Raw genomic sequence first — 20,804 nt, forward strand, 5'->3', positions numbered from 1 at the left:
GCCGGGTTTTAAGAGGACCTTCTTAGGGGTGGGGAGGTGGGAAGGAACCCGGGCTGTCGTCACTGATGAACCAGAGACCTGGCACTGTGGGAAAAAGGGGAGGTTCCCGAGGCGAGGCGTGTGGGGGTGGGGCACAGGTCCCCGGGAGGAAGGCGCAATTACTCTTCCTGGACTCCTCTCCCGGGCTCCCCCTCTTCCAGGAGCTGGAACTCCTCTGAGTACCCCCGAGCCTGCCGGCCTGGACGGCTGGACGTTAGGGTCAAGGCCCTGGCCCTTGGTTTCCCGCCCTCCTCCCACATCAGGGTACCCCACTACCTCCCGCCCCTGAAAGAGGAGGCTCAGCACGGTTATTTACAAAGATTTATTACAGCGGGGGAGGAGTTCAGGCCAGGAGTCCGGGAAGAAGCAGAAGGGGACAGAGCGGCTGGCGGACGAGAACCTGGCTCCCCCTACCACGCCCCCCCCCAGGGTGTATACCAAGCAGCATTCCTGCGTCAAAGCACAAACAAAACGCAACAAGCAGCCTTTGCCAGCCCTTCTTCCAAGCACCCAGAAGAGGCAGGGGTGATAAGAAGGGTTCTGAAATAGGGAGGCTGGGCCCTGGTAGGGGGTGGTGACTCAGAACCCCTGGTAGGAGAGGGGCACCCGCGGTTCTCGGTGCCTGCTTTCCCCAGATCTTAGGGTCCTGCCCTGTGGGTCTCCTGTGCCCAGGGGAGAGGATCTGGGAGTAGAACCGTGAAGGGCTTCCCGGGCTTTCCAGTGTGAACTGTCCCACGTCCCACCTCCCACCTCCCACTGGGAAAGTGGAGGAACGACTGGCAAGGGTAGGCATCAGGCGGCAAGTGCCCGGGTTCTCTGGGCATCGGCCAAAGGTGGGCAAACACAAAGTGGACAAGCAAAGACCAGCCTTAGTCTCCTAGAAGTCAGAAGCCGCAGCCCTAGCAGGTCAGGGGCAGGGTACAAAATAAGGTGGGAACAGAGTGAGTTTCTTGGGGAAGAGCGATGCCCCCTCCACTTCCTCCTGGAAGATGCAGGACCGGGTGCCTATGTGCCAGGCTCAGCCGCAGCAGGGCCCTGAGGCTCTGCAAGGCAACCGGAGAGGGACTCAGGGCCTGGCCCTGCCCACCAAGACCCCAGGCTCCTCCCCTCATTCACTCCCAAGCCTCACCACTTAGGGCTGGGTCTTCCACTTGGTCCTCAGAACTTCCATCTCTCTGGGGCTCATCCAGAGGAGGTGGGCGCTCCCAGGGCCCCTCCAGACCCTGGCCACAGGTTGTCTTCTGCTCGACTGAGGATGGGAAAGAGGGGACACACGGGCTCTGAGTAGACGTCTGACGTCCTGGATCCTGAGCTCAGGCCCCCTGATGGCTGAGACTACACTTTCTGAGGGCATCCTGGCATAGTAGAGTGGGCACTGGACCAGGTCAGCTCTTGGGATCACCGTGTGCATCCTGAGCTATGTGACTTAGATATGTCAGTTGGGGGGTTGGTGGTGTGGTGCAGTGCATTAAACCACCACTTGTTTTTTTGTTTTGTTTTGTTTTTGTTTTTGTTTTTTGACAGGCAGAGTTGGACGGTGAGAGAGAAAGAGAAAAAGGTCTTCCTTCCGTTGGTTCACTCCTCAAATGGCTGCTACAGCCAGTGCGCAGCACTGATCCGAAGCCAGGAGCTGGGTGCTTCCTCCTGGTCTCCCATGCCGGTGCAGGGCCCAAGCACTTGGGCCATCCTCCACTGCCTTCCCGGGACACAGCAGAGAGCTGGACTGGAAGAGGAGCAACCGGGACTAGAACCTGGGGTGCCGGCACCGCAGGCGGAGGATTAGCCAAGTGAGCCGTGGCACCGGCCAAACCACCATTTGTGAAACTGGCATCCTGTACGGGCACTGGTTCGATTCCCAGCTGCTCCACTTCTGATCCAGCTCTGCTGTGGCCTGGGAAAGCAGAGGAAGATGGCCCCAGTGCTTGGGCCCCTGCACCCTCATGGGAGACCCAGATAGAGTTCCAGGCTCCTGGCTTCAGCGTGGCCCAGTCTTGGCTGTTGTGGCTATTTGGGGAATGAGACAGAGATGGAAAATCTCTCTCTCTCTTCCTCTTTCTGTAACTTTGCCTTTCAAATAAATAAACCTTAAAAAGTCATGTCAGCTGGTACCTTCTGAAGGAGTTAGCGGGAAGGCAGCTGTGTTGATGACTCTAAGTGGCATTAATTCCTGTCCAGCCTGCACCAGCACTCGGGAGCCGCCGTGGAGTGGTGCTGGCTCATGCTGTTCCACAGCTCAGTCCTGTCATTTGACCCGGTGCCCTGCTGCCTGTCCTGAGGTGCAGTCTCCTCTCACCTCCTTGCCACCAGGCTGAGGGCCTCATGGGAGCTGACTCAGCACTTCCAACTCTGCCCTTGCGGCTGGCAGCAAAAGCTGATGCCCTCACCGCCAGAGGCACAGAGCGGAGGCCCCAGCCATCGTGAGAACGTCAAGCAAGGGCGGTCGTTCCCGTAAATCATGGGGCCAAAAAGTTGAACACACGTTGGGAGGGATAAGTGTGGCAGAGTCTTCCACGGCCAGACGCGGAAGACACAACCGTATCAAGGGATGAGCTCTTCCTCCCAGGGCCTCTCTGGGCCTCAGGCCCCTGTGGGGAGTCTTAGATCTGAGACCTACTGGGCCTGGTCCCTTTCTTCCCAGGCAACTAAGGTTGGATGTGCAGGGGACCAGGTTGGTTCTTGAGTCCTAGATGCTAAATCTGGACACTAGAGGGCACCCTCCTACCCCATCCCACGGAAGAAGAGGAGGGAGAAATAGCCATGGGATCCTAGAGACACAAACCAGCTGCTTGGCAACCTTGGGTCCCAGCAGAGACCACATCCTAGGTTCAGACATGCAGGTGAGGGCCGGTGTTGCGGTGCAGCAGGTTAAGCTGCTGCTTGCGATGCCGGCATCCCATGCTGGAGTGCCGGTTCAGGTCCCCGCTGCTCCACTTCCTCCTAGCATTCCCACCGGGAAGGCAGTGAAAGATGGCCCAAGTACTTGGGCCTCGCCACTCATGTGGGAGAGCCCAATGGAGTTCTTATTTGAAAGGAGGAGTTACAGAGAGGCAGCAGCAGAGAGAGATCTTCCATCTGCTGGTTCACTCTCAGAACTGAGCCAATCCGAAGCCAGGAGCCAGGAGCTTCTTCTGGGTCTCCCACGCGGATGAAGGGGCCCAAGGACTTGGACCATCTTCTACTGCTTTCCCAGACCATAGCAGAGAGCTGGACATGGAGTTCTTGGCTCCTGGATTTAGGCTGGCCCAGATCAGACTATGACAGTCATTTGGGGCAGGAACCAGCAGATGGAAGCTCACTCTCTCTTTCTGTCACTCTGCCTTTCAAATAAATCTTTTTTTTTTTTTTTTTTTTTTGGACAGGCAGAGAGGATAGTGAGAAAGAGAGACAGAGAGAAAGGTCTTCCTTTTGCCATTGGTTCACCCTCCAATGGTCGCCACGGCTGGTGCGCTGCGGCCAGCGCACTGCGCTGATCCGAAGGCAGGAGACAGGTGCTTCTCCTGATCTCCCAGGGCCCAAGCACTTGGGCCAACCTCCACTGCCTTCCCGGGCCATAGCAGAGAGCTGGACTGGAAGAGGGGCAACCGCAACAGAATCTGGCGCCCCGACCAGGACTAGAACCCGGTGTGCCGGCGCCGCTACGTGGAGGATTAGCCTATTGAGCCGCGGCACCGACTCAAATAAATAAATCTTAAAATAAAACCAAAACCGGGGACGGCGCTGTGGCGAAGCAGGTTAATGCCCTGGCCTGAAGCACCGGCATCCCATATGAATGCTGGTTCGAGTCCCGGCTGCTCCACTTCCAGTCCAGCTCTCTGCTATGGCCTGGGAAAGCAGTGGAGGATGGCCCAAGTCCTTGGGCCCCTGCACCCGCGTGGGAGACCCGGAAGAAGCTCCTGGCTCCTGGTCTCGGATTGGCACAGCTCTGCCTGTTGCGGCCATCTGGGGAGTGAACCAGCGGATGGAGGACTTCTCTCTCTCTCTCTGCCTCTCCTCTCTCTGTGTAACTCTTTCAAATAAATAAATAAATCTTTTAAAAAATAATAAAACCAAAACCAAAAAGAAACATGGGCTATGAGGATGCTGGGCTCTCTCAGTTGCCTAGGCATGAATTTCCCCCACCTCTCACTGCTTGGGTGGGAAGTCCTTTTTGGGGTCCAGCCTCAAACCTCATGTGGCCTTGCCCAATGCCTAGGGAGGAGAGGAGTCATTAGGGAAAGCCAGGCTGGGCGAGGGCAGAGCGAGGGAGGAGGAAGCCCAGGTCCCAGCCCAGGCCCACCATGAGGCTGCTGTGCAGTGAGCGGATGCAGGCCCCTGCGGGGTCCCTGCGGGTTGCAGTGGGAGACACTGGGGTAGGGGGCTCGTCACTGGGCACTCAGGGGGCATCTGCACCTAACCCACCGAGCGGGGCCCCCTCAGCGCCTCCAGCTCACCGGACCCCCTGCCGCCCTTCAGGACTTCAGCCTGGCTGTCCTCTTCTTCCTCTTCCTCCTCCTCCTCGTCCTCATCCTCGTCCTCGTCCTCTTCTCGGGGGTATCCCAGCTCCCGCAGCTCCCCCAGCTCATCCTCCTCCTCCGAGGCCTGGTTCTCGCCCACGTTGCTGATGGACTGCAAGTGAGACTCGGCGATGCGCTGCACGGCTGCACAGAGGCACCAGGCGGTGAGGGTCAGCAGCCCGTGCAGCTGCGGGGGCCTGGGGCTTCAGCCTGCTCCTTCCCCAGGGGCCTGGGGGCAGGTCAAAGGCCAACAGGGGCGCAGGGTAGGCCCCCCACCCCCTGCCAAGGCGAAAGCAGCAAGGGGTGGACTCAATCTAGTTTGGCTCGTGAGCTGTCCCGAGAGATTCTAGTCCCCTGGAGGCTGGCATGGGTAAGCGCCCCTATCCCATAGGGCGTCAGGCTGGGCAAGGCTAGTCGGGCACAGCAGCAGCTTAACACCCCCGAGCCAGGAGCGGCCTTTGCCAAGGACTCGGCGCTAGGGTCCTGTCTACCAGCTTCAACCCTGGGCAGACGACACAGGGCCTGTGGGCCTTGGAGATTCGCCCCTTTGAATTTCTGGGGGGAATGCCCAGCCTGCTTAGGGTTCCCTGCTGACCCCATTCCTGGCCACCCCACACCTCACACTACCCGGTCCGCAAGGCTCCAAGGGGCAGGGGCAGGGGCAGGGGCAGGGGCAGGGACGCTTCTGAGGCTGAGGACGTGCCGGGCTGCAGCCCGGGAAGTGTGTGCTCAGAGGTGGCCCCTACAATCTTGACCCACATCCCCAGGCTCCCGGCTCCCTCTGCGGCAACGTAGAAATCAGGAGACACCCCACCACCAAGACCTGCTCAGCTGGAGAGGAAGTTCCAAAAGATGGCCAGGAACAGGGGCTTGGGGGAGAGGGGCCAGCGCCTGGGGAGGAGTGCAGAGCACATGCGACACTAGGCTCACAGCCCCTAGAGGGGACGCTGCCAAGCCCAGGGGCAGGGTCGCTGCAGTTCCTTCTTGGTCACCAGTGTCCCCTACCCTTAGAAGCTCAGAGGGATAGATCTAGGCTGGAAACCTCCGGGACAGTGAGCAGGGCAAGGCGCTCCCGCCAACGCTGGGACAGGCACAGAGGGCGCATTGTGTGTGTCCGTTGCTCTGCCCTGCCCCCAGCTCCAAGCCCAGTGCCTCCTGCTGGCTCTGGGCAAGCTACCCAGGCAATAAAAGCGCAATAAATCGCCCTGCCTTGGCCTTGGGGACCCGGCAGAGTCTCACCTTGAGCCAAGTGTGAGTTCTGCTGTGGAACACCCCTCCTCCACCCAAGACCCAGTGCTGTCCACCGACCAAGGATCCTTGGTTCCTCCCCTGCAACCCCCCAGAAAGGGACTAGAGCCTCTGAAACAGCGCTCTCCTGGTAGAGAAGGGCCCCCCGAGGGTGGGGGGCGGCGAGGAGGTGGCAGCTGGGACAGCTTCCGTCTCCCCCAGCGTGGGAGGAGAGTGCGGTTCGTGAGCCACAGTGACAACAATAGGTGTGTGTGGTGCTGGCGCCCCCGTGAGCCTCCTGCATGCCTCCCCTCCCTCCTACCTGGCTGCCAGCTCTCCGGGGTCTCCCCCTTGCCCCTCCTAGGCTGTCTCCAACCTCCCTGAGGGTCCCCAGAGTGCACATGCCTGACTCCTCTCCCACTCCCCCGTCTTGCCCCGCTTCAACTCCCCTGAGATGTAGCCCAGGGGGTAGTGGGGGTGGGACACGTTTCAGGCCATGGCAGCTTGCGTGGACACACCCTTGGCCATAGCTTCTCCACCCAGCCCACTCCCCTACACTTGCAGTCAGGAGCCCAGGGGGCAATTCCATCTTCTTCTCCACCCCACTTCTCTGCAGCCCAGGATGGGCAAGGGGCTTCCTTCTCTCCTGGGGAGATGCCACCTCTCACACCCCCCACCCTGTGCCTGCTTGGGGCCCTCCCACATGTGCTTCTGCACTGCCCACTGCAGCAGCTCTGCCTTCTCATTGGCCTGTCCTGTGGGAAGAGAAGGATCCTCCCCTCTCTGCTCCCAGCCCCTCCTCTCTGCCCCTGACAGGTGCACCTGTTGACCTTGGCTGGTGCTGGGAACTTGTCATCCACCCCCTCCCCTGGAGGGAGCTCTCAGCATACCCTTCCGGTCTCCCTCCCTCCCTCCGTGGGAGGAGGGGGCTGGCCAGGCAGGAAGTGCCTCAGGCAAGAGTTGAGGTGGGGGTGGGAAGAGGCCCCCCACACACCTCAAACTGCACCCCCTTCTGCAGGTGAGATTCCCCAGCTTCCTGGCTAGAAGCCAGATCTCCAGGCAGGCCCTCCGACCCGCTGTACGTCACACTTCCTTTGCACGCCTTCTCCCGCGTTGCCTGCCTGTTGGATTCCTAGGCTCCTGCCGATCCAGGCTTGAACATCCTCTCCTATATAGGGCCCCAGGAGGGTGGGCATCCGCTCTTACTCATCTTATTTTGCCCAGAGCCCACCAGTGAGGCCTGGCATGCACTAGCACTCAGTAAGAGCATGCTAAAGGAGTCGCTTGCCTTTTGATATAGAAGAGTTTGGGTGCAGACCTGTGCCGGGGGGGGGGGCAGTCGGAGAGGAAAGCGTGGGGGCGACCCCAGGAGAGGGCACCGTGTGATGGCGTGGAAGACAGTGCAGCAGTCATGCTTGCAAAGAGGAGAGGCCTCTGAGCCACATTCACAGCCAGGCCCGCCTGTCACTCAGGGCCAGCCACCTCCTTCCAACCCCGCAACCTGCTGCCCTTGTCGGCCCCTGCCAGAGCAGACTAGGAAAGACTTGGTCCCCAAGTAGGAGTTGTGGAGCAGACAGCAACCCCTGCCCACTGGCAACAGCCCCACCTCCCACCTCCCTCCCCCAGGGCCAGCCGCATCGCATGGGGGAGGAGGCATCCCAGGGCCAGCCAGGATGGGTATGCACTGGGGTGGGGCAGTACCTTTCAGTGAGGGGGGTGTGTAGGCACAGGGGTTGGCTCTCTTCGACTTGACATGGTGCCCCTCTCCCGCTGCTCTCTGTCGGGGGATGTGCAGGTCAGAGGCGCTCGCTGAGTCCCCTCCACCCTCTCTCCATAGCATCCCACCACGGCCACCCAGGCAGTCCAGTCCAGCCTCCGCAGGTGGGTCCTGCACCTAGGCTGGGGGCCTCCCTTGGGCTAGGCCCCTGGATCCTGGAGGCACCCCCCCCCCCGCCCCCCCGCAAACCAAGTCTGAGCAAAGAAGCAAGAGCCAGAGGAGGAACTGCGGGCATCAGGGCATCAGGCACACAGAGGAGAGCCGATTGATATGCTAATGACCCTCCAGGTGGCACCTGGCACCCCGTGTTGGCAGGCACCAGGCGCCGCAGGCACCCAGCCGCCCTACCCAAAAGGATCCGGTGTCCCTCCTTCCGGCTGCCCAGGAAGCTCACCTGGTGGGGGGAGGCCTCCTCCTCTGATGGCGGTGACCAAACAAAACCGAGAGAGGAGGATAGAAGAGAGGGAGAAGCGGTCAGAGTCACCTTCCGTCCAGTCGCAAGCTCTGGGGAAGGGGGCAGGTGCGCTTCCCTCCTCAGGTCAGAGGTGCGGTTCAAGAGGCAGCAGAGCCAGGCTCCCAGGCCTCCCCCACTCCCCCTTACTCCTGGGACCTTGGCAGGGCCCCAGGAAGGCATCAGAGTCAGGGTGCGGCCGGGGCTGGGGGGCAGGACAGAGGCCCTACCTGGGGAGGAGTGCTCTGAGAGCCGGAACAGCATGGCCGGGGTTGGTCTCCGGCGCCGGATCTGAGGAGAGGGAGGAAGGTGGGGCACAGGATAGACACCCGCAGGATGGAGACCGAGGGCCACCCCCACCCCCAGGCAGCAGGGAACACACAGTGCTTTGGGGTCCCCAGTGAGCCTTTGACTCAGACACTCAGCCCCAAGGAGCTCTGTAGCCCGCCCAACCCCTTCATTTTAAGAGGTGAGGCCCCGAGACTCAGAGAGGTTCAGCAATGTGATCAGGGTCACACAGCACACCAAGTCCAAAGGACAAGAGAAACCGGTCTCAGTGACTCCCAGCCCGTGCCCGGCTCACTCCAAGTTAGTCCAGATGGACCCTAACCCTAATCCCCCAACCCCACCACCAGGCCCTTCCTCTCCAGTCTCTGAAGACACCAGACCTTGGAAGCCAAAGCCAGCTGTGGCTCTGGCTGCCAGGGACAGGTCCTCTGGGGCCCTGGCATCCACATGACCCTGCCCACTTAAGGACAGTTCAAGGGCTCCAAAGAAACTGGGTCCCGCTGCTAGGGAGGCTGAGCCGGCACTGCAGGCTCCCCAACCTGACACTGAAGGCCCAGCCCCTGGGGGACCTGGGGCTGTCTCTGGAGGCCAGGGTCTGGCCCCCGGGCAGCGCCTCTGGAACCCTAGGACCCTTTCCCCAGTTCTGGTGGGAAAAAAAAAAAAAAAAAGTTGCCCTCCTTGCTACTTGCACCAAGCTGGGGGGGGGAGGTGGCACACTGAGCTCGCTCAGCAACTCCCCCCCCCCCCCAGCTTGGCAATCAGACCAACGGTTAATTAGGTCCCCTCTGAGCCGCAGGGAACTGTGCAGAGAACCAGGTGAGTTCAGTGGAAAGTGCCACCTCCCCCAGCAGGCTGCCTGCACTGCCCTGGCACTGAACCCAGCTCCAGCCCAGGCCCCTTCCCCACGTCTCCCCACAGTGACTTGGCCCCCATAGTCACCGCTCCCAGCAACAAGTGACAGTTTGCTAGGGGAGGGGGCAGGCGGAGCCCTGGGTCTCCCCAGTCCCCCCAAACCTCAGGAAGGCTCCTGAAGACCCAGTATCCTATGGGAAGAGGTCTGGCTGGGGCGGGGAGAGGGGGGTCTCTCTCCTTAGAGCCAAGAGCTAACAGCCCTGAGGTCAGAATAAGGTTCTGGCGGCCCCAGCCCAGGCAGGCAGAGTGGAGCGAGGCAGGGGGCGAAGGCCTCCCACTTCTGCTGGGTCCAGGAACACGTTTCTCCGTGTGACCCGTTCTGGGGCAGGAACCAGGGCCGAGTGGTCCCGGTGGCGGCCCACGGAATGGGGCTGCCCCAGGGGTACTGCGCAGGGGCGGCCAGGGACCCGCCAGCCCCCGATGCTCACTGGGCGAATTCTCCCGCCCCGAGATCAGCATCAAGGCGCCGGGAAAAGTTGCACGAGTCTCCCGCGAACTTCACGCGTTGCCCCGCGCCTCCGCCTCCGCACAGCCCGGGCGCTCTCCGTCCCCCGGCCCCCGCCAGCCCTGCCCAGCAGCGCCCCGAGCGCGCAGAGAAGCCCCCGGTGTGTGTGCGGGGGGGGCGCGGCCCCCTTACCATCTCCACCTGGCGGGGGTCGAGCTGGCTGGGGGGTGCGGGCACCGAGAACTGGATCTTTTTGCGGTCCTTGGGGTCCATGGCGGGCGGGGCGCGCGATTCGGGGTCTCGCTTGCGGTTCGCGCTCGGCTCCGGGTGCTGCCGGCGGGCTGCGGGCGGCGAGGAAGAGGAGGAGGAGAAGGAGGAGGAGGAGGAGGGCTGTTCACGCACGGATAAAAATACCGCGCACAGCGCGGACCGGGCGCGAGAGCTGGGGGCGACCGCCCGGGCTCGCCGGCGGGCCAGGCGCGGGCTCGGCGCGCCCCCGGTTCTCCGGCTCGCCGCGCGGCTCTGCCCGGTCCCCCGGCGCACCCCGACTCGTGGGTCTCAGTCGCTCCCTCCTTCCTGGCTCTGGGTGTCCCTGCGCCTTTTCCTTCTGCCTCCCTCCTTCCGCCTCGCCCTCTCCGGTGTCTCTGTAGGGCTCAGCCCTGGGTCCCAGCCCTGGGGTCCCAGCCCGTCCCCTTGGAGGGAGGGCACAGCAAGAGGTGGCCAATGAGCGCCGAGAACCGCGCTCTGCCTGCGCCTGGGGGGGTGGGGTGGGGGCGTGAACAGGGGCTGGAGCGGGCTGGGGGCCCCCTGCCGTCACCCCAGAACTTGAGGCTGCATTATTGATGGTGTCCCGCGGAGAGCATGGCGGGGGGTCAGCGGGCAGCGGGCCTCCCAGTAACCACTTCCCGGCCTGGGGCTTGGAGTTGCGCGGGAGGCCTGCGGGAGAGACCCGCTTGTCACGCTGTGAATGGGGGTGTCCCAGAAAGCGAGTGAGCGTGAACGAGGTGTGCGTGGGAGGACACCTGTCAGTCACCGTGGCAGGGAGTGTGTGCCAGGGGCCTGCGGTGCCGTGGCTGGGGACTGGGTGCGTGTGTACGCGGGGGGTGTCGGCGCTGTGAGCGTGAGTGTGTGTGAGTGCCAGTGTGTCGGTGTCAAAGGCGCGGGTGTGAGTGGCAGCGTGTGGGAGGCCTGGTGTGTGGGGGCGGGGGCGGGGGAGGTGACAGAGGCTGTGGAGGTGATGGGCAGGCTGTGGAGCTGGCAGGGGCTGGGGCCGTGTGCCTCCCCCTGCAGTGGAGGGGGTGAGGTTGTGGACTGATGAGTGCTCCCGGGGAAAGAGGGGTGTCATGCCCAGGCTGCACGTGTCCTCTGCCCGTGTGGCCCTGATCCGAGGGGAGGAGGGAGGACAGAGCCAGCCCGGGGGGCTGAATGGAGGGTGGCTGGGGGCTGCTGCACCCAGACACGTGTCGCACGTGTGCGTGATCAGGAAGAAGCTGGGGAAGCCAGGTGCATGTGCCTGTCTTTCTGGAGGTGCGCTGTGTGTGTGCAGGAGAGGGGCTGTTGTCCCTGCATCTGTCCAGGATGTTTATCTGTCCGTGGAGTCTTTGCAGGAGACGGCATTTCCGCTGCGGGCGAGGGGGCGCGTGGAAACGCGTGCACACGCCTGTGTCCTCCCTGAGCTCTGTTTGTGTTGGCTGTCTTCCCTCCTGGTCACTCCAGCCCGGGACAGCCAGCAGCCCTCCACCGCAGCTCCCAGGGTGACTTTTCCAATCCCTTCTCCCCTGCCCCAGGGTGCTGGGCCCTTGGCACCACGAGAGGCCAGAGGATCCTTAGGGAAATGGGGTCAGGGGCAACCTCGGGCGGGGATGAGGGGGAGGCGGACCCACAGGAGCTGGAGGTCCTGTTCCCTCAGTTCTACGCCCCCCCCCCGCCCCGCCCCGCCCCCCAGGCCTGGCTCAGCTCCTCCTGTGTTTGTTTGTGGACTTCTCAGGAGACAGCCGGATGCTGGGTTGCTGGCCCAGGGGTGTGGGCGTCTCTGGCAGCCCCTGGCTTGGCCCAGAACCCCTGTTCCAGATGGGGGGGGTGGGGCTGGCACAGACCAGTTTGGCTAAGAAGGGGCACAGGAAGCTCATGGCTCAGGCCGTAGTCACCTGAACAACCACTGGGCAGAGGGACCTGTGGCTTCCAGTGTTGGGGCATGGGGCGGGATGGAAGCACCAGGGGCCAGCTGGGTGGGCCATGGCGGGACAGGGAGGCCCTGCCACCAGTGCAGCTGAGAGCCCATCGGAGGGTCAAAGGCCCTGCGGCCCCCGCAGCTGGACTGCCTGTGGCTAGGCGGGGCTTGTTTACGGAGGGCTGAAGGGAGGCCCTGGGTCAGGAGGAGGAGGAACTCCCCTGACCCCGGGCGGGGGCAGCTGGGAGGAGGGCTGAGAGCCGGAGTTCCTTCTCTACTGGGCCCGGAGGATGGGGCCTTTGGGGCAGAGGGAAGGTCTTTACCCTCTGCACCGGCCTTTGTCCAGGCACCCACACTGCTGGCTGCTACCTGCTGGGGCCGGGCAGGGTCGGGGAGACTGGCCGAGGCGGGTGGAGACAGGCGGGACGAGAGAGGAGGCAGAGACAGCAGGGCTGTGAGAGGAGGCAAGGCAGGCAGAGGGAGAAGCCTCACGCCGGCGAGGGGCAGGAGATGGAGATGGAGAGGGAGTAAAAATAGCTCCGCAGTAAGATAATTGCAGCGAACAGCTCTGCCCTCCGCTAGGAATTAAATGAGGTTTTATTACTTTGATTTTTCTCTCCTGGATCCTACGCGACTTCTCTAGAACTTGGGGAGAAGTTTCTCAGGTGGGCGGCCAGGTGGTAGGGGCTACGTGGGTGGCAGAGGAGGGAAGGAAGGAGACTTGGGGGGAGCAGGGGTGGGGTGGGGAGGGGCTGCTGAGGCTGGTGGAGCCCCGCAGGGCTGGAGGAGGCAGCCTGGGCCAGGCACATGGGCCTGGGGCATGGAGGAGGAAGGGGCCAGGGTGGCCACTTAGCATTAATCATATGCAAATAGGATGTAAAAATAATATGCCACTCCTCGGTTATTATTCTTGACTAAGAAGCACAGGCGGCTGGGCCCGAGGAACGAATTCAAGACCTTGTTTGACTTCACTTGGGTTGAACTTGGTCTCTTCTGGGGCTTCAAGAAGCTTCGGGCAGGGCGTCTGCGGGGCTCGGGGCTGAGCACGCGATTCTGCGCCGTTTCTCTTTGAGTCATTGCCCTGTGCCAGCTGGGGTGCCCGGCACGAGGAGGCCCCCCGGGCACCCGTGGGAGGGTGGTGTGAGCCCTTGGCCCTGTTTCTGGGAGGCGAGGAGAGGGGCAGTCTGAAATATTCTCCCTTTTTTCTTCCCAAAAGATGTTCTCATGTCAAACTGCCGAGTTTGACAGGAATCTCAGGCCTGTACTTACTGTGTGAACTTGAACAAATGCCTTAGGGTCTCTGTGCCTCGATTGCCTTAGTTTTGTTTCTTTCTTTCTTTTAAAGATTTATTTACTTCATTCGAAAGGCAGAGTTACAGAGAGAGAGGGAGAGAAAGAGAGAGAGAAAGAAAAAGAGAGAGAGAGAGAGGTCTTGCATCTGCTGGTTCACTCCCTAGATGGCCACAACGGCTGGAACTGGGCTGGTCCGAAGCCATGAGGTAGGAACTTCTTCCAGGTCTCCCATGAGGAAGACTGGGGCCCAAGCACTTGGACCATCTTCCGCTGCTTTCCTAGACACATTAACAGGGAGCTGGATCTGAAGTGGAGCAGCTGGGATTTGAACCGGCACCCATATGGGATGCCAGCGCCGCAGGCAGCGGCTCTACGTGCCACACCACAGCGCCAGCCCCCGCCTTAGATTTCACACAGTGGCCATGACTATTGTCTAGGATGAACCTTAATAAAGTGCTCAGCCCAGCACAGCACCCCCGGAGTCCCTGGAACGCAAGGGATGCAGTTCCAAAAGAGGCCAGCAGATGGCAGAGTTGGCCAGGGTTTGGGCCACTACTGCTGGCACTGCAGGTCTGTAGTTGGGCATCGCACGGGTGACCTTGGCATCACTGAGACAGAGCTGGCTGGGCAGCTGCATGTGGCAGCTGGAAGGGAGGCCCCAGGAAGTCCTGGGAAGCAGTCTTAGAGCAGCTGGGGAGGCTGCCTGAGCACACGGGGCCATCTTTCCCTGCTGCTGGGGAAAAGGAGAGAGGGTGAGGCGAGGGAAGGGAGCAGAAGGAGGAATTCCAAGGCTCACCTCGGGGCAGGCAACAGCCCCTCCATGGGGACAGCAGGGACACGAGGACGGGGGTTGCCATCGGAGGCTCCATCCATTCATCCATCCTGCACCCTGTAGCCCATTCAGGAAATCCAGATCAATGCTCACATGTTTAACAAATAAACTTTACCGTATAAATATATACATTGTATCTATTTTTATTTTATAAATTTATAAATGTTTTATAAATATTTTATTATTTACTTGAGAGGTAGAGTTACAGAAAGGCAGAGACAGAGGTAGAGAGAGGGAGAGGGAGGGAGGGAGGGAGGGAGGGAGGGAGGGAGAGGTCTTTCATCCACTGGCTCTCTCCCCAGTTGGCCACAGTGGCTGGAGCTGCACTGATCCGAAGCCAGGAGCCAGGAGCTTCTTCCAGGTCTCCCACGTGGGTGTAGGGGCCCAAGGACTTGGGCCATCTTCTGCTTTCTCAGGCCATAGCAGAGAGCTGGGTAGGAAGTGGAATAGCCGGGACTTGAACCAGTGTCCGTATGGAATTCCAGCACTGCAGGTGGTGGCTTTACCCGTTACAACACAACACCGGCCCAGTAAATAAATCTTAAAACGAGGCCAGCATTGTGGCACAGTAGGTTAATCCTCCACCTGCGGCACTGGCATCCCATATGGGCACTGGTTCTAGTCCTGGCTGCTCCACTTCCTATCCAGCTCTCTGCTATGGCCTGGGAAAGCAGTAGAGATTAGCCCAAGTCCTTGGGCCCCTGCATTCACATGCGAGACCAGGAAGAAGCACCTGGCTCCTGGTTTCAGATTGGCACAGCTCTAGCCATTGCGGCCATTTGGAGAGTGAACCAATGGAGGGAAGACCTTTCTCTCTGTCCCTCCCTATCACTGTCTGTACCTCTACCTCGCAAATAAATAAATAAAATATTTAAATAAATAAATAAATATTAAAACAAAAACCTCCCCTAGCATGTGACTGTCATCACAACTCAAATATAGAAAGTTTCGTCACCCCACAATGTTCTCTTGGGCACCTCCCTGTCTCCTCGGTGTGTGCACCCTAACTCAGCACACTTTGAGACGCGTCCCTCCCACCATGTCTCTACATCATCACGCACCTGCCACAGTGCCTGGAACACAGTGGGCCCCAGCGTGTGGGGAAGAGAGGCTGATGGAGGAGCCGGTGAAGAGTGCCGTCATCATCGGCACTGGCGTGGACCGAGCACTTCGGCCGGCTGGGCCCTGGGCCGGGGCCTCGTCCTCCATTCACAGATGAGGCAAGTGAGGACCTGCAGCGGGGCTGGCATCTGCCGGGGCTCAGAACACAGACCCTCCACCTGGATTCCAGCCCCCACTCTGCTCCCAGCTCCAGCTGCTCACTAATGCACACCTAGGGGCAGCGGGGGACAGCCCACTGCTTGGGTCCCCGTGGGAGACTCCGATGGAGCCCCTGGCCCCGGCCTCAGCCTGGCCTAGGCCCAGCCCCCGTTACTGCTGCCATCTGGGGCTGCACCAGCAGGTGGAGAAGCTTTCGTTCTGTGTATGTCTCTGCTTTTGACATGAGTACGTTTTACAAATGAGTTTTTTAAGAAGGTTCAGAAGTTTTTGCCCAGAGTCTGGGTTCAAATGCAGTCTTAAAAAATGAAAAAGAGTCATTTATTTTTACTTGCAAAGCAGTCAGAGAAAGACAGAGAGAGACAGAGAGAGATCTTCCATCTCCTGGTTCATTCCCCCAGTGGGCCACAGCAATTGGGGCTGGGCCAAGCAGAAGCCAGGATCCAGGAACTCCTCTGGGGTCTCCCACGTGGGTGCAGGGGCACAAACACTTGGGCCATCCTCTGCTGCCTTCCCTGGCACATTAGCAGGGAGCAGGATTGGAAGTGGAGCAGCCGGGACTCAAACCCACAGTGGATACGGGATGCTGGCATCACAGGTGCAGCGCCGCAACGCAGACCCGAACACGCCGTCCGACTGCAGGGCCCTGATTCCTTCCCACTGCCCACGCCGCGGTCAGGACTCCGCGCCAGGACGGCCTCTCCGGGCTCAGCCCTCGACCTGGGTTCCGCCTGGCCCAGCCGGGTTTGGACAGATCGCAGGAGCAGCAGAAATCAATGTGCCGACGCCGCCCTCTGGTGGCAGAAACGAGTACAGCCGTATCTTGCCCTCTGGCGCCCCCAGGTGGATGCCTGGATGTTGTCGGGAAGAGAGCAAACTGGCCCACAGCGGGGCCAGCCTCCGCCCCGGGCACCTGGAGACCCCCTGCTCCGGCCACTGCCTGATGCCCGCCGTGGTGCCAGCTGAGACTGCCCCCGAAGAATGCCAGCTGCTGGAGTTCTCTGCCTCCCGCTCCCTCCACGAGCCTCACACACACACTCCAATCCCGGTCCAGTCGGCTGCTTCCATTCCCTGAAGAAGAGGCCCTAAAGTTAAAACAGCTGTTAATTTATAAACCAATTTTTCCGTGACTGCTTAATAAATCGCCAGCAGCTGCTCTGCCCCCTCCTCCTGCCAGACCCCCGGCCCCGGGGGCTGCCTGGAGAAGCTCGGAGCTGCCAGCCTTCCCTCCTGCCTCCTTCTCCCAGAATCTGGGCGCGAGGGGTGGGGGTGGGGGGGTCCCTGATGAGCTGGTCTGCTGTGGCCTCCCGCGGGGTGCTGCTGTACGGATGGCTTTCCTTTCTAGTGGGCTTCAGCCCAGAGGCCATCCCTCCCAGTGCCCCACCCCCAGACTCCAGGCCCAGCAGGTGGGTGTCAAAGGTTCTCCCAATTGGAGGATGGGGGGGGCAGGGTGTCCAGATTCCCTGGAGAAGTTTCCCCGAGCCACTGGGCACGAGAGGACCCTGGCTGGGCCCAAGGCTTGTCCCTGGCAGTGCAGAAACCCGGGTTTTCCCTGCTGGGCTGATCCCCTGTTCTTCTGAGGCCAGCCTGGGAGGGGTCCAGGGAGAGGCCCCCCACACGCCCATCCTCACCTTGGCGGGCTCCTCCTAGCATATAAGAGGCCACAAGGGCATGGGGGCCATGGGGACAGCAGCCAGGAAGCGTGTTCCTCTTGCATCTGCGAGTTCCAAAGGCACCGGGCATGAAGGGTCTGCTGCCACTGTGGTCCCTGGCTCCCCCGGCCCCGGACGTCACCTTGACCCCGCCTCTGCGGCCATGAGCACCGAGCACCCTAGGAGAAGGAGAGTGGGGGCAGGTGTTCTGTGAAGCTGTTAAGACGCTGCTTGGGAGGCCCGCGCCTCATTACCGGGGTGCCTGGCTCCCAGTCCCCGCTCTGCTTCCAATCCAGCTCCCTGCTGGAGCTTCAAGCACCGAGTTCCAGACTCCTGGCTTCGGCCCGGCCCGGCCCCAGCTTTTGCAAGCCTTTGGGGAAGTGAAACAATGGACAGGAGGTCCCTTTCTACGTTTTTCTATTTTTTTTTTTTTTAAGATTTATGTATTTATTTGAAGGGCAGAGTTGCAGAGAGAGAGAGAGAGATCTTCCATCTGCTGATTCACTCCCCAATTGGTAACAACAGCCAGAGCTGGGCTGGTCCGAAGCCAAGAGCAAAGAGCTTTTCTGAGTCTCCCATATGGGTGCAGGGGCCCGAGGACTTGGGCCATCTTCCACTGCTTTCCCAGGCCATAGCAGAGAGCTGGACTGGACGTGGAGCAGCCGGGACTCGAACCGGCGCCCATACGGGATGCCGGCGCCACAGATGCTTTACCTGCTATGCCACAGCGCCCACCCCTTCGACCTTTTAAATAGATAAAAGGCAATAAACAAAACACAAAGGGGGAATGAGGTAGGAAAGCACGCGAGCTCAGGAGTCTAGGCCCCATGTAGGAGCTGCGTGGCCTGGAGCAAGTCACTTAGTCTCTCTGGATCTGCAGCATCTTGATTTATAAAATGGGGATAAAAATAATAGAACTGCTATGAAAATTAAACAGGGGGATGCACATGAGTGCATAATTTTTTAAAATTATTCATTTTTATTCGAAAGGCATATATATTTATAATATATGGAGAGAGAGAGAGAGAGAGAGAGAGAGAGAGAGAGAGAGAATCTGCCATCTATTTGGTTTACTCCCCAAATGTCCACAGTGGCCGAAGCTGGAGCCAGGAGCGCCACCCTGTGGTGTCAGGAGCCCCAGCCCTGGGTTCTTCTGCTGCCTTCCCAGGTGCGCTAACCGGAAGCCGGACTGGAGCAGAGGAGCAAGGACTGGGATCAGCACGCAAGGATGTGGGATTTGGGTGTTGGGAGCCAGCGACAGCTTAACCCTTTGCGCCCCACATAATTGTTAAGGGGTTCATTGCAAAGCCATATCTGGTATTTACCTTAACGTCCACTGCTATGCGAGCCCAGACTGCGGCCTCTGGGGTGGAGAAGCCAGGGCAGTGCCAGGGAAAATGGGGCACAGGCGGGGGTGCTGAGGACAGAACTGAGGTCAGGACTCCTGGGTCATCACGGGGTCCCGGCTGCCTTCCCCGTTCTGTCCTCCCCCACCCCTGCCCTGCTCTGACAGCCCTGTCCCCACTGCCTGCTTCTCAAGAAGCCACCTGGGAGCCCCCCACCCCGCTTCCGTCTCTCTCCCATCCCCCTTGCAGCCCGGCTGCCCTGTGGGCCCCTGGGGAGCCTCTGCCTCATCCACAATCTCCCAGTGTGTCCCAGGGCGACTTGGTCAACCTCTCTGGGCCTCGGAGCACTCTGCAGGCTGCCCCCTGGCTTGTGGTGAGGCTGCCCGGGCCCTGCCCATCAAGTTCCTCCCACAGGGCCCGGCTGGCAGCGGGAGCTGCGGATGCCAGAGCTGCACTGTCCCGGCTCCCAGCCTGCTCCACTGCACCTGCCTCCGTGACCTTGAGCTGTCACTCTGCCATGCACAGGCGAGGACGGGAATGGAACCTGTCCTGGGGGGTGTAAGGTCCGGGACCCTTTGCGGCTCTGCGCTTGTGGCCTGCCCGTGGGTGTTTCCATCACCAGGCCCCACGAGAGCACTGACCAGGCCCTCCTTAGGCTCTGTGCCACCCAGGGTGACCGGACCCAGGCCAGGGGCCCTGGCATCGGGATCCTGGCTCCAAGCAGGCTGGGGTCCTCACCTCCACAGCACACCCACCTACAGCATCCCCCAGCCCGTGGCTGGGGCACAACAACCCATTCCCTCTGCCTCACTCCCCGCCCCCCCCAGCCAGTGGCCCTGGGCGGCAGCCAGCCCCTCCCTGTGCCCAGGGCCTGACGACCTCCTGGAAACACAGCAGGGTCCCCGGGGCCCACTCAAGCCGGGACTACTCTGCCAGGGTGCCAGCTGGTGCCCATGGGGGCGGGGCAGCAGTGCCAGCACGTGCAAAGGGAAGGCTGGGTGCACCCCCAACCTTGCCCTCCCAGCTTGGGTGCACCCATGACAGGCCACTGGCTCCCTTCCCCTGGGGACAGAAACGGGGAGAGCTAAGGCTGGCCTGCCCTGTGCCTCGGTTTACTCAGCCGCGGGGAGGGCCTCTTCACTGCCGGTGTCCCGGCTTCCCAGCCTCTCGGAGCGCCTTTCCCTCCCCCCCTCCTTTCTTAAAGAAGCCGAGCTCAGACCTCCCCCATCCCAGATTCTCTCCAGAGACGCCACCCAGGGGGACACTTATAGCCCCCAGCCAGGAGGAAAAGGCCAGCGCCGCGCCGCGACCGCTCCTGCGAGGGCGCGGGGCGGGGGCTGCCCCTCCAAGTCCGCCCGGGGCGCGGGTCCCCGCCAGGGCCGCTCCGAGCTCGCCGCCCCGGCCCCTGCCCGCCGCCACTGGCCCTTTAAGAGCCTCTCCGCGCGCTGCCGTCCCGGATCAGCCAGAGAGACCATTAAAATTTTATGCAGAATGAAAATGGGCCAGGTCTCCAGCTTCCTCGCTCCCATCCAATGATTTATTACTCGCAAATACCACAGAACTAATTAGTATAGTAATTAATTAATACGCATTTGCATATTTGCATGTGCAATTAGTGCAGTGGAGTGATTACTGGGAGAATGAGGGGCCCCGGATTGTCAGATGTGAGGGGGAAGTGGCCTGGAAAAGAGTTAGTGGGAATGAACTTTGTAGGGAGCGGGGGCGAGCGGGGGGCGAGTTGGGGGCGCCGGGGCGAAGGGCCGGGGCGCACGGCGGCCGCGACGGGGGAGCGCGCGACCCCGGCCCCCTGCCACTAGCAGACGCGAGGCTGGGGTCGCGACCCCGGCGCCCCCGCCCCGCCCCGCCCGGCCAGGCCCGCGGCCCCGCCCCGCCCGCGGCGCGTGGCACGGCTCCAAGCGCGCGCCTGATTGTTATGCATTGTGTTTCTTGTTGCGAGCGGAGCCCGGCGGAATGGGGCTGGCACAAGCTGTTTCCCTGCCACGCGGCGGTGGCACCTTAAAGGGGCAGCGTCCTCGCGCCGCCGCCGCTCCGCCCCCGCCTCCCCCACCCGCCCCGCGCCCGCGCGCCCCGCGCCCCAGCCTGGCTCCCCGCGCGCGCCGAGGCCGCCCCGGACGGGGGCGAGAGAGCCACGTGCCGAGCGGGCCCTGCGCGCGGGGAGTCAGGGCATCGAGCCGGCAAGGGGCTGCCGGGGCGCGCCGGGCGCCCAGCCAGGCACGGGGCTGGGTGCCGAGGGGAGCGGCAGGAGGAGAAGCGGCGAGCGGCAGGGGCCCGCCGGGTGTCAGGCGCTGCCTCCCGGGACGCTGCCCGCGGAGGTTCTGGGTGGCGGGGCGCCCCGGGCCCATTACTCAGATCAGCAGGGTGCTGATCACTTGCACGCAGCAAGTGAGCACGTGGTCACGCTGGGCTTCGGGGGCGCTGGTCCATGGTCCTCCAAGTGCAGGAGGTGCTAAAGGCCCGAGGAGGAGAGTGGCCTTTTCCCAGGGGACATCCGTGACGCCTTCCTGGTGGAGGAAGCGCCTCTTTGAGCCTGCAAGGGCCTGGGAGGCAACGTCTGACCCAGAAGGCTGGAGGAAAGTCCCG

At 61.6% G+C, this 20,804-nt stretch overlaps 1 protein-coding gene and 1 long non-coding RNA gene across 2 annotated transcripts; both read right to left on the reverse strand.

Annotated features, from left to right (window-relative positions):
• Window positions 1–346: 346 nt before the first annotated feature.
• PPP1R1B (protein phosphatase 1 regulatory inhibitor subunit 1B) lies at window positions 347–10,314 on the reverse strand. The gene is made up of 8 exons (XM_051825643.2): window positions 10,176–10,314; window positions 9,825–9,973; window positions 8,218–8,278; window positions 7,931–7,953; window positions 7,461–7,536; window positions 4,470–4,676; window positions 1,169–1,288; window positions 347–1,082 (listed from the first exon to the last, which is right to left on the reverse strand). Exons 2-8 carry the CDS (start codon window positions 9,903–9,905, stop codon window positions 1,045–1,047), a joined length of 606 nt encoding a protein of 201 aa, XP_051681603.2. The 5' UTR covers window positions 9,906–9,973; window positions 10,176–10,314; the 3' UTR covers window positions 347–1,044.
• Window positions 10,315–13,798: 3,484 nt separating this feature from the next.
• On the reverse strand, window positions 13,799–19,368 carry LOC103351556 (uncharacterized). The gene is made up of 4 exons (XR_519322.4): window positions 18,183–19,368; window positions 16,837–17,036; window positions 14,989–16,290; window positions 13,799–13,984 (listed from the first exon to the last, which is right to left on the reverse strand). It is a non-coding gene; the product is annotated as an uncharacterized lncRNA (long non-coding RNA).
• Between the last annotated feature and the right edge of the window lie 1,436 nt (window positions 19,369–20,804).

The sequence above is a fragment of the Oryctolagus cuniculus genome, chromosome 17 (genome assembly GCF_964237555.1).
Source record: "Oryctolagus cuniculus chromosome 17, mOryCun1.1, whole genome shotgun sequence".
In the NCBI taxonomy this organism is placed as follows: domain Eukaryota; kingdom Metazoa; phylum Chordata; class Mammalia; order Lagomorpha; family Leporidae; genus Oryctolagus; species Oryctolagus cuniculus.